General features: G+C 49.8%; 1 protein-coding gene and 1 long non-coding RNA gene across 3 annotated transcripts in view; one reads left to right on the top strand and one right to left on the bottom strand.

Annotated features, from left to right (window-relative positions):
* Positions 1-2,766: 2,766 nt before the first annotated feature.
* Positions 2,767-4,450, bottom strand: LOC308472977. Its single transcript, XR_013983843.1, has 2 exons — positions 4,233-4,450; positions 2,767-4,049 (listed from the first exon to the last, which is right to left on the bottom strand). It is a non-coding gene; the product is annotated as an uncharacterized lncRNA (long non-coding RNA).
* Positions 4,451-4,831: 381 nt separating this feature from the next.
* The window catches only part of SRF (serum response factor), an 82,881-nt gene continuing 74,824 nt past the window's right edge, over positions 4,832-12,888 (top strand). The window contains exon 1 of one of the 2 annotated variants that reach the window (XM_080998164.1): positions 4,832-5,552. In XM_080998164.1, coding sequence (XP_080854290.1) covers positions 4,959-5,552 — 594 coding nt within the window. In that variant the 5' untranslated portion in view covers positions 4,832-4,958. The remainder of the gene's footprint in view (positions 5,553-12,888) is intronic. The other variant, XM_080998165.1, reaches the window with a different exon arrangement.

Below are 12,888 nucleotides of genomic sequence, written 5' to 3'. Positions count from 1 at the left end.
ACCTTTTTCCACAATCGTCCTTCTATTAAATACTTCTGATCCCAAATAGTTTTGAGATCCAGTTCAGACTCATGACCTGCATGCAGCAATGCGTGAGCATCAATGCGTGAGCTCTCTGTATGCGGGAGGAGGCCTGGTGGGGGGTTGTTAGTAGGGGAGCTCCATTGCCGCACGATGCACATGAAAGGGTGGATGAAGTAAGCATTGTGAGGTGACATCATCTCCTTCATGTTTACAGTGTTTTGCTCAAGCACTCAAAAATATTTAATCACCCATAGAACTGGTCTGCAGCCTGATGTTTGGTTAATGCCAACCTGGGTGCAATGTTCTTCCCCTGGTGCCCATCACTCAAAGCCCTTTTAGTCATGAGATGCTGAAGATGCGGTACCCTTTTATTCCTTGAGAAGTATGTAAACACTAAAGGAGGAACTTGGAAGAGTGCCATTATTTCTCTTTTCAATGCTTAGATCAACTCTACTGGATCTTGACTTTTACCCAGAGTACTTGAAAAAAAGGAATTGTCTGTGCACATGCGCAAGCTCACTCTCTCATCCTGTGCCTTGGTGGGGGGCTCATCGGGTGGAGAGGAAAGTGGGGGCTCATGGCTACAGCTCAAGAACCTAAATGTGCCTATCGGCCTAAAATAAGGTTACCAGATTTTTTTAAAGAGTCCGGGGACACTTTTTTTTAAAAAAGAAAAAAGTTATTAAAATTGTTTTATTTTTTTTTTTTAATCAAGAAGTAATAACTTCTTTTCTGTGGTCTCCTCCATCGCACAGCCTTCCTCTGGGTCCCGGCTTGCTCTCTTGGGAGTGCTAGCTGCCGTGGAGTAGGCCCGGGTTGGGCCTGGGCTCAGCCATGTGTCCTTGCCTTCCTGGTGCTCCCCTACGTCCCTTTCTCAGCGGCGGCAGCTGCTCTCCTCCTTCTCCCTGCGTCGGCTCTGGGGGTTTTCCTGGCCCCGGAGCACTGCTGGGCAGTCAGCCGGGTTCTCTCGCTCCCGTCTCGATTTGGGGTGTGTGTCAGCGGTTCCCCCAGTTGACGTGCCAGGCGTCCCTGGTTCCCCCTCGTCAGTGGCAGCGGCAGTCTCAATAGCCCAGAGTCGGCCTGGTAGCGCAGTTGGCTCTGGCTGGCTTCATGAGCTGCTCGCTGCTGGGGTGCCCGCCATTTTTTCCTACCATCTGTGATTGGATTAAAGACTTTCTGATAGATCGGACACAAACAGTGAGGATTGGATGTGTAACATCTAATTCCTTAAAAATCAGCACTGGCACACCACAGGGATGTGTGCTAAGTCCCTACCTGTATTCATTGTATACATACGATTGTGTATCATCTGACCCGTCTATTGCAATTATTAAGTCTGCAGATGACACCACCATAATGGGTTTAACAACAGGTGGAGACGAATCAGTGTATAGAGGGGAGGTCCAAAAAATATCTACATGGTGCCTATGGAACAACTTGCACCTTAATATCAGCAAGACAAAGGAGATGGTGTTGGACTTTCGGAGGAAGAGAGGAGAACTAGCCCTGCTGTACATCAAGGAGGGCTGTGTGGAGAGAGTCTCTTCCTTTGAATTCCTAGGAGTTTATCTCAGTGAAGACCTTACTTGGAAAATAAATACAACCCAGGTGGCTAAGAAAGCCCAATAGAGACTCCATCTCCTCAGAGTCTTGCGGAAGAACAATGTCAATCAACATCTGATGATCTCCTTCTACCGGTCAACAATAGAAAGTGTCCTTTCATACTGCATCACGGTGTGGTACGCTGGTTTGACATCATCTGATAGGAAGTGCCTACAGAGGGTGGTGAATACAGCACAAGATATTATGGGCTGTCCCGTGAATCCACTGGATGACATTGCGGAAGAACGTTGCCTCAGGAGAGTGAGGGAAATTCTCAGGGATGATTCACACCCTGGCCAGCACTTTCTTGATCTCCTGCCCTCAGGCAGAAGATATAGAAGCATGATTAGTCACACCAACAGGGTAAAGAACAGCTTCTATCCGTGGGCTGTTAGGCTGCTGAATGAAAAGATAACAACAGGGCAAGTGACTTTCGGGTTTGGTGGGTGTGCGTCAGTAAACGAGGGGAATTAAGACTAAGAGAGCTGAGTGGAGGGTGTTCATGTAATCTCACTGTATACAAGTGACAATAAAGTATTTCAATTTCAATTTTGCATATGATGTGTCTTGTGCTGTTAAACCAATCATGCAACATTCATTCCCTACTAATAAATCTACAACACTTAAAATATAAATCCGGGGACATTAAATGAAATCCAGGGACATTCCGGGGACGGATTTTGTCCGAGGATAGATTTGTAAATCCGGGGACTGTCCCTGAGAAACAGGGATGTCTGGTAACCATAGCCTCAAAAGGTTAGTGCCCCCATAGTTAGTGGAAGTGATGATAAATTGCAGAGGCAAGAGTAGCTGAAAAACAAACCAAGCTTTGGAGTAACGAGCCACGATTTGTATGCCCTTTTGCAAGATGACTTGTGATTTGTGGAACAAACAGTGGTTAAAACAAACCATGGCTTAGTGTTATAAGCCATTTAAATACCAGCCAACAACTAGGCCATATAACCTCCTAAAAATTTCCCAAAAAGAAGCTGATAGTGATTTATATTCTTAAATAAAAGACACATCATAGACAAGTTATATCGATGACTGGTGTATTATCTATATTTTTCTATGTATTCACTCTCAGTCATTTCTAAGAAATGAAATCCCCAAAAATTAGTATGAATGATGCATCGTAGATAATGTGAATTGATACGTCTTTTATTTATATGATTTATTATTCGTCATTTCTCCCTAAGGTTCCAGGGTGAGTTACAGCAATTTAATCATACAATTGAAAAAGTAAAACGGTTTGTATGCAATTATAAAAGCAGATAAAGCAATTCAAAGCAAAAGCACCAGGGTATAAATCAAATATTTCTGAGCATTATCTGTTTAGATAATACAGTGGGTTGAACAGACTATCTTTGCTGAGATTATAGATAATGCTGCATTTGTGAGTACGCTTCCTACCCTGTGATTAATATTGTAAGAGTAGCTATTAAGTAGCCTTATCATCAGAATAAGCCTCTTTAAGTCCTCCACATTTTTTTCTGTGGTGGATGGCTAGACTGCCCAAAGTTGCAAGGTGTCAACTCTAAAAAGACTCTAAGTTTGATGGAGAGTAAAGAGGGGGCACAACGCCTATATTGCAAAGTTAGGAAGCTTAACCATTCTTCTTTACCTAAGAACAATGGGATGATTAACATCCTTGCACAACTCTAATCCCCAGGGACAGAACTCACTTGAACAGTGATTCCTTAAGTATGTAGAACTGATATGCCTCCAGTCACTAATTATTTCCATTTTTAGCTGCAGCCAGGAAGCAAACTCAGCTCTGCATCTATATGGGATCCACTCCTGTGCCTATTTTTTAGCCCTTGCTTTCTCTTGCTGATATTATATCATAAACCACTGTATGATACCCTTGTTTTGTTTTGTTTGTAATAAGGGCAAGATGCTGTTGCTTTCGCTGTTCCAAACTTTTCTCTCGTCTTCTGCCGCTGGGCAGTGTAGAGATTCTCAACTTTGAATACTTTACTTCTCATTTGGAGAGAAACTTCGGAAGGCGGTGTGAAGAGAAGCTTGGACATAAATGATCCGATGCACCAATCCCACTCTTCCCAGGGAAATCTTTTTTTGGTGTTGAGCAGGCCTGGTAGGGAAAGGCGAATTGTTCAACTTCCCTGCTAAACCACCCCACCCCCCTCTGGAGTTTCTCCAGTCCAACCCAATATATTGGGAGTGTGAACAAGAGGGCTACCCTCAAACCATCTGATGAGCCTCCAGCGGCAGGCACGTTCTACCTCAAATCCAGGAGGAGCGACAAACGGCGGCGGGGGAAAGGGAAGGTGTATCTGGACAAATTTGACAGCCGAAAGCGGGTGGCTCCGACTGAGCCCTTGGCGAGGAGCTGCTTCTCAGTCCCATGCGCCCCCTCACTTAGTTGGATCCCGGTGCCTCTTTGCCTCACTTCTTAGCTCCTTAGGTAGAGGGGAAAGGAAGGAAGGAAGGAAGGAAGAGATTTACGATCAGTTCATTTCATATACATACTATAGGTCATGGCACATCCCCGCCCGTCGGTGCACGTGCAGATCCAGCCTCCAAGACCGACGCACGCCTACTTGTGAGTAAAAAAAAAAGATCATGAAACTCGGTGGGCTTACTCGCGAGTAAACATGCAGGGCTCCCCCCCCCCTTGGATCCAGCAGTCTCAGCTGCTGAGCCTCCGGGGATATTTCCTCCCGTCCGCCCCCGGCTCCTTGTCTCTCTTGCTCAATCCACGCTCTCCTTCCTTGCCTCCCTCCCTCCCTCCCTCCCAGGCGGCTGCTGCTACTGCCCCGCCTCCTCTTTGCTCGGGAGAAGCGCCGCCCCGCTTTCCCTTTAAGAGCTGCGCCTCCGAGTGACGTCTCGGCGAACGCAGCTCTTTTGGAATGTATGCAAACGAGCCCTCTCCCGCCCCGTCCAACGGCGAGGCGAGCCCGGCCCCCGCCAGCCAACGGCGCGCGGGCGCCGCTGAGGGGTCGGCCAATAGATGCAAAGCGCCGGCTCGCACCATATAAGGAGCGCCCTCGCCATAAAAGGCAACATTGTATCGCTTTATATGGGGGGAAAGGCAGCGCGGCAGGAGGAGGAGGCGGCGGCGAGGAAGGAGGAGGAGGCGGAGGGAGCGAGGGGGCTCCCCGGGCCGGCGCGGGTCCTGCGTGGAGCGTGAGCGAGAGGCTCGCGAGGCGGGCGAAGGCGGCGGCGGCGGCGGCAGCAGGGCAGAGCGAGAGCGCGGAGGGGGCCGGGCCCAGCCTGCCAGCTCCGGGGCCCATGGCAGCGCCGGCCTGACCCGACCCGTCCGTCCCACACTGGCGCTGAGAGGAGGCGGCGGCGGCGGCGGCGGCACCATGTTACCCAGCGGGGCCGGGAACGGCGCTGCCGCCCTGCCCCGGAGCTCGGTCATGGGCATGGCCAGGACGTCCTCGGGCCGGCCGGGCGCGGGGCTCTCCCGCGGGGCGAACGGTGGCGGCGGCGGCGGCGCTGCTTCTTCTGCTTCGGCGGCGGCGGCTTCTGCGGGAGTGCGCGGCGGCCCGGGCAACGGGACGGGCCCTCCGAGCGGCCCTGGGGCGGCCGGGGGTCGCTTCGATCGCGACCGGGACTTGGGGGCGGCCGTGGCGGCGGCGGCGGCGGCTGCGAGCGACAGCGAAGGCAACTCGGAGTCTGGCGAGGAGGAGGAGCTGGTGGGCGACCGGCGCGGCGTGAAGCGGACTTTGGGCGACATGGAGCTCGGGGTGGTGGTGGGGGGGCCCGAGGCGGCGGCCGTGGCGGCGGCTGCAGCGGCTGCAGCGGCGGGGGGCTACGGCGGGGGGAGCGGCGCCGTCAGCGGCGCCAAGCCGGGCAAGAAGACCCGCGGCCGCGTCAAGATCAAGATGGAATTCATCGACAACAAGCTGCGGAGATACACCACGTTCAGCAAGAGGAAGACGGGCATCATGAAGAAGGTAACCGGGGCGGGGGAAAGAGGGCAGTTCGCGTACAAGGGGGGGGGGCGTTATTTCTGGATTATAGGGGTCCTGGGCTTCCCCTCTGCCTGTAGAAAGGGGATGGAGCTCTTGACATGCTCGGAAGCACCGTTGTCTCAGCTGCACGTGCTCCGTCGGAGCGCCCCGAGTCAATGCACCCGTTGGCTTTGGAGAGAGCAGCTCCGGGCTGGCTGGGTCTTGGGCAATTGACACCGGAAGGGGAGCCAGCCATGGGCCTAGCCAGCCAGCCCCGGCACCGGAAAGGCACGCCCCGCTCTGGCCCGGATTCAGCTCGAAGAAGGCCTCCCGCCGCCCCCCGGTCGTTGCGCGAGCCCTTCACTTCGAAATGCTTCGCGGAAAGGGGGAAATGCAGCGGAGGGGTCACCTCGGATGTTTGCCCAGCCCGGGTTGCGATCGGGTGAAAGGTCGGGGCAAATCCATTGCAGCATCCTCGGGGGAGAAAGGTGCGCCTGTGTTTTGCAACAGGGGATTCCCCACCCCCCTCCTCACGAGCCTGCAAATAAGTAGGCAAACTTGGACACCTCTGTCCCTTCCTTACCTCGTGCAGAAGAAGCCCCATTGAGTTCAGTGGGGCTGGGCTTGCAACATGCACGTGTTAGTTTGGGTGTTTGCTTCCCTGTAAAGTGGCAGTGGGTGGAACTGACAGGCTGACCGAGAGCCTTGAACTAAACAAAACTCCAGCCAGTCCCCTGGTGGGTTTCCTCTGCTGACCCCTCTAGTTTTGAGAGCAAGAATCACAGTGCCATCCTGTGCTTGTCTACTCGGAAGCAAGTCCTATAGAATTAAATAGGGATCACTCCCCACTGTGTACAGAGTTGAGCCTCTGTTGGGAACTGGGTCTGCAACCCTAAACATGGTTACTAGGGAGCAAGCCCCCATTAACCACAGAGAGACATACAGCCAAGTAGACCCACATAGTTTTGTGCTGTGGGTGAATCAGGCTTGACTCAGGGATAAGGAACTTGTGGTCTTCCAGATGAGGATGGACTTTGATTTCCACCGATCCCAGCCCATTGCCAGGGTTCAGAGATAATGGGTTCCCCATCCCTGATTTAAAGCTTGATTAAATGTTAGGGCTCCTTCTTGAGACAGGCTGGCCCCTTAATGTGTTGTTGTTTTTTTTAAAAAAACTATCTTCCTGTTTAGGAACAGCATTAAAAGTTATTAGAATCATAGAGTTGGAAGGGACCATGAGGGTCATGTAGACCCTGAAATTGAGTCTCATACTCTACCTACTGAGCTACCTCTCTTGAGCTTAAAAAATGATTTGTTAGCTATTATGGTTAAGATTTATCTAACAAACCCTATCAACAGAAGCCCTACACAGGGACTCCCGCTTGTGCAGTGGGGCTATCCCTGCCCCCCATGTGTCCCTGAAATTGGCTGGGTTTGGGGTCGGAATAACCTCCAGGACAATGTGTGGGGTAGCAGAGAGGGATCGTGCCATCTGGTAAGCTGAAATGGTTGCGCAGATGGGACTGGAACAGCCCAATGTTGAATTATTCCCTTTGCTTTTAAATCTGGGTTTTAGGTTAGCAGAATCATTTTCTTCTCATTCCCTTGAGGATGGCACAGTTCTCCCCGTTCACTGCAGTGTTTTATCTGAATTTGTATAGGGTGCTGCAAGAGCAATCGCAAACAACTTTGGCTTAGGAAGAGGCAGATAAGGAAAGGGCCATAGAGTATTATAAAATTATGCATGCATCTTGCAATACTAGATCCTGGGGCCACTCAGTTAAAACTGAATGTTGGAAGAGTCGGGGCGAGCAAAAGAAAGTTGAACTATGAAATTCTCTCCTACAAGGGTGTAATGATGGACACCAACTTGGATGGCTTTAAAAGAGAGTTAGACAAACTCATGGAAGTTAATGCAACTAGCCACAATGCCTTGTGTTTTGCCTCCATTGTCAGAAACAACATGCCTTTGAATACCATTTGCTGAGAATCACAGGTGGGGAGAGTCTTGTTGTGCCAATGTCTTGCTTGCAGGCTTCCCCACAGGCGTCCGGCCGGCTGCTGTGAGAAACAGGATGCTGGACTAGCGATGGGCCTTTGGACAGATCCAGCTGAGCTCTTCAAATCTTGGTTGCTGGACTAGGCTCTAAGCAGTCCAAACAACCTGTAGCAGTCCAAATTGTGGCCTGTATGAAGATTTGGCAGCTGTATTGTGCCATAAGCTTATGTCACAATTCAGTTACTAGTCTTTAAGGTAACCCTGAGACTCTTGGTTGTGTTAAAACCATCAACATCGCCCGCTCTTTTTCAGGGAGGTATTACGATGTTTGAGGTGTCAATACCAGACTTTTAAAAACACAGTGGTGCAGAACTTTCCATATCGCTTAATATTCTCTCACTCCTTCTGTTCCTCCATCTTTGTCAACACACAGAAATCATTAATACAGTAAAAATGATTTACCCCATTATAGCTATGTCCTTACATATACAGTGGATGCTTGGGTTGCGAACGTGATCCGTGCGGGATGCACGTTCGCAACCCACAGTGTTCGCAACCTGTGTCTGCGCACGCGTGGGTTGCAATTCGGCACTTCTGTGCATGCGCAAAGCGCGATTTAGCACTTCTGCGCATGTGCAACCGCCGAAACCCGGAAGTAACCCATTCTGGTACTTCCAGGTTTCGGCAGTCCGTAACCTGAAAAAGCGCAACCTGAAGTGTCTGTAACCCAAGATACGACTGTATTTGGCTTACGGTGCTATAACTTTTTTGCCTGGGGGAGATGCTTATTTTCCTCAGGTGAGTCATAGGCTTGTTTGCTACAAAGTTGCTGGGCAGGCTGAAGAAAAGGATGCAGGGTGCACCAAGGGCTCATGTATGCACTGTTCACAGTGGTTGCTGTGCCATTTGAGCCTCGTAGGGTGTAAGACAGGGAGGCCAGCAGTAGGTGGAGCTAGAGTCAGGGATGCAGCCAAGTCACTCTACGTTTGCCTCTGTTATCCTCCCCTACAGCCGCCAGACTGGTGACTGGGAGTGGCCGCTGGGACCATATAACACCAGATCTACATTGGCTCCCACCACAATCCAAAGTGTTGGTGCTGACCTTTGAAATCCTAAACAGCCTCGGCCCTGTATACCTGCATGAGTGTCCCCACCTGCATTGTTCAGCCTGGACACTGAGGTCCAGCTCCGAGGGCCTTCTGGTGGTTCCTTCACTGCAAGAAGTGAAGTTACAGGGAACCAGGCAGAGGACCTTCTCGGTAGTGGCGCCCTCCCACCAGATGTCATGGGGAAAAGGGGATTGCTGAGGCTGAGGTGGGGGTTAGCTGAGGGTAGACTTGTGGGCTAGATGACCAGCAGCAGCATCCACTGGACTGGTTGTAAAAAGGCAGGCAGGTAGAGGCTGATTCAGGATGGTGGGGCAGTGTGTCATTTGTTCTAATGGACCAGCCTCTGCTGAGTGTTTCTAGAATCCACAAATTTATTTAGGATTACAGATGAAGGCGTGGTTTGAGAATGCATCATTCAGCCCCCTTCTGGAAGCTATGCAGGTCTGGATGGGAGCTCCATGTTGACCACCTCAGGTTTCATTGTGGAAGAAAGTCCAGATATAACTCTGCATAAAATAAAATCGTAGCTTGCTTTATTTTTGATCAACAACTCCACAGTATATATAGGAAAGTTCCAACATTCTGCATGTGTTTTAAGTGTTTTGAACATGTTCCCACTCCTAGAGCCCTGTCCCAAGTATTAGACATCTTTACCTGAGCTGCAAAATATAATTTTTTTAAAAAGGCAAACGGTACACACCCATAGAAACATCATGTGCAAGTGCAACTATTCCTAAACCACTCAAGCAGTTGCGCAAAGAGAATGACAGTTGTTCCCTTCCCTGCCTTTTAAAGGGGTGGAACAGTGCTGTTTGGCTAAAACTCCCATAAACCCTGACCATTGGGATTGGTAGAGGAGTTGGTTCAGTGGAAAGAGTGAAAAGTAAACTCCACCATCTCTTATTTTAAACCACGGATGTGGAACTTGTGGCTTTCCAGATGTTCACCTCCAGCTCCTACCAGCCCCAGGCAGCATGGCCATTGGAAGCTATACTCCAGCAATAACTTTACGTTAGCCAACTGTAAGCCAGGAAGGTGGCTCACAGATTTTCAGCAGCATCTTGAAGCCATCATCCCTAAAGTTGTTTGGAAGTTGATAAGTTTGGAAACTGGTGTGTTTTGCAGCCCTAACTTAATGGTGAATGTCTTCTGATGAGCAATGATTAGGAAACAGTGACAAATCCCCAAAAGGGAGTGGTATCTTTTTGCCTGAAATCTGTAAGCAATTGCTGCAGCTCCTTTCTCTTCTCTGTGAGTGTTTCTCTCTCTCTCTCATATATACCGTATTTTTCGCTCTATAACACGCACCAGACCATAACACGCACATAGTTTTTAGAGGAGGAAAACAAGAAAAAAAATATTCTAAACGAAACAGTGGATGTATGATTTTTGTGGTTCATGCTGTGGCCACAGACATGTGATCTGACAGTGAGTTTGGAGTAGCCCAATGCAAAAATCCTGAGGATCCATGTGGATCCATGCTTTGTAACTATGTTTTTGCACCACTGCGACCCCAGGCAACAGTGGGTGTGTGATTTTTTTGGTGCAAGATGTAGCCATGGACATGCTATGTGATCTGATGTTGAATTTGGGGTGACCCAGTGCAAAAATCCTGAGGATCCATGTGGATCTGTGCTTTGTAACCACGTTTTAAGTGGGGAGGGAAGGAAAAGCGCTCAAGGGACAAGGAGCATGCATGGGGTGCGTGGAGAAGGATGCTGCTAATAATGCTATTTAGCGAGCTGAGTGGGGAGGAGAGAGGGACAGAGAGCCTGCTTGCTTTATAGGAGCCAACCGGAGAGGAGCCGCTTACACTTGTGTAAGCGGCTCCTCTCCTCTCCCGCTTTGCTCCTTTAAAGCAAGCAGGCTCTCTGTCCTTGTCTCCTCCCCACTCAGCGGCTCTTCTCCTGCTTTGCTGTTTCAAAGCGAGCCACAGAGGAGGGAAGGAAGGGGAACCATGGATCCTCTGCTCATGACTGCAGCAGATCCCCCCCCCCCGCCACCCGTAGGCATTCGCTCCATAACATGCACAGACATTTCCCCTTACTTTCTAGGAGGAAAAAAGTGAGTGTTACGGTGCAAAAAATACGGTACTTGTAGTTTCTGAGCATAAGACTCATGCTGCATCAGATCAAGACTTAATCTCATCCAGCAACCTGTCCCACCTCCTCCACCAGTGGTCATCCAGGCACACCCTAGCAGCAGCCTCCCCCCTCTCCCCATTGGTAATCTGAACCTAGAGGGCTCCATTCAGCTACTATGATTGACAGAGTAATGCCTAAAGCATTTCTGCCCCTACTTTCCCACCGCATGGGTGGTATTCAGCTGTTTTTCTCAGAGTAGACCTGTTGAAATTAATGGCCCTAGCTAAGCCATGCCCATGAATTTTCAGTGAGTGTACTCGGAGTAAAACGTAGTTGAATACTGCTCTGTGTTTTCCAAGGCAGCTTGCAACCTGAAACAGTACTAAAATTAATTTTAAACGACAAAAAACAACAACAAAAAACCACACACAAAAGGTAAAACACCAGTAAGATAAAACTAGCAAACCATTTTATCTTCTTTTTAAAAAGCTAAGATTTAAACAGATTTTGCTGGGTTCCTAAATGCTAACAGCGGAGATGCTGCGTAAACCTGTCTGGGGAGGGTGTTCAAGAAATGGGGCAGCATCACAGACAAGGTTTAATCCCAGGAGTGTCTTGTGTGAAGACCTAAGTCGCCAGGAACAGTTGGTCATTCAGATACTCTGACCCCAAGTTGTTACAGCCAAAGCCAGTACGTAGATCTTTTAATGTGGGTTCATTAACGTGATTCAGTTCAGGCATACCTTGACTTAAGTTGAGTTACGCTTGAGCTTTCTGCCAGCACCTGCCGCCCCCGTTCCTTCTCCACTCACTGTGATTGAAGGCTTGCCAGGTGAATTAATTATACCTGAGCTGGGAAACTACAGTTACAGGAACAGAGGAAGCGACCTTATACATGGAGTCACACCAATTGTCCGTCTAGCTTGATGTTGTCTATACACTGACTCTGCAGGGTTTCAGGCAGGTAACATCCTTGGCTCTACCTGGAGATGCTGATGGTTGAACCTGTGACCTTCTGCACGCAAGGCAGGTGCTCTGCAGCTCGACTCCAGAGCTTCCTCAATTGCAGCAAACCAGAATCTTGACCCATGGTTTGTAGTTGGTTTAGGATCTTGGTTTGTTCTGAACCTGGTAATTGTAGTTTCCCAATATGATGGACTAACTTGGAAAATCTGAGTCACGTACAGTGGAAGGGGTCACTAGCTTTAGGCACATGAACGCCTTGGCTTATTAAGTTGAGATATGTCTGAACCAGACCGGTGCATCCCTGTTTATAATCTGACCGCTGTGTTCAGCTCCGGTGAAAGTTTTGGAAAAATCGTCGGAGGCAGCTTCATTGTAGCACATGAAGGTAGTCCAGAGGTGGACTCCCGGTTCTATCCCTGGTTTCTGACCAGGGAATTGGAGTCAATGATATCCACAAGTTCCTCATCCCTGTGGTAGTCTGAATCTGGATGTTACTGACGTAGGGCTAATTGTGGCATGGTGTTTTCTTTCCAAGAAAGGGGGTGCATCTGTTGCATCCATTTTGAAGCCAGTGAAACCAGCTTTGTAGCACAGAATCCCCTGAGCTTTGGATCTGACCACCCCTGAAAGCTGTAGACCTGACTCTTCCAAGATGGGCGGCAGAATGTCCCAAATGCCGCACGCCACATCTTGTCTGCACTGAGCTTCGGTTTGTTCTTTCTCATCTAACACATGGCCCTCCAGCCACTGGCTTTCATCATCTCCTCTGCTCTCCTCTCCCGAGTAAATGGCAGAATTTAGGCCAGCACCCTTGGGCCAAATGTGTTGTGTGGTTGCGGGCCCTATGCACACGCCGCCGTCGTTGCCATTTGAGAAGCTCTCCAACAGCTGGTCTTGCCTTCCCCCTGAGTCGCTGCTGTGAAATGAAGCCTGGAGCAGCTGTTTGCCATTGGGACAAAGTTGAAGAAAGGCTCTGTTCCCTCCCTCAGCTGTCCTGCTCTCTGGTTGTGGCCATGGCCATAGAGCGGACTGAAGCACTCTGCCACTCTCTGCAGTACTTTGCCAGCAGTCTGGCCAAACAAGAATTCAAGGGGAGTCGGGAAGCTGCAATCCAGCTCTGTGTGTGAAGGTCTGCCTAAGGTCTGGGGCAAGGGGCTGTGGAGACAGCTGTAGGCAAGCTC

The sequence above is a fragment of the Podarcis pityusensis genome, assembly GCF_964106645.2.
Source record: "Podarcis pityusensis genome assembly, chromosome: 3".
Lineage (NCBI taxonomy): Eukaryota > Metazoa > Chordata > Lepidosauria > Squamata > Lacertidae > Podarcis > Podarcis pityusensis.
This window is presented reverse-complemented; position numbering and strand designations above follow the sequence as displayed.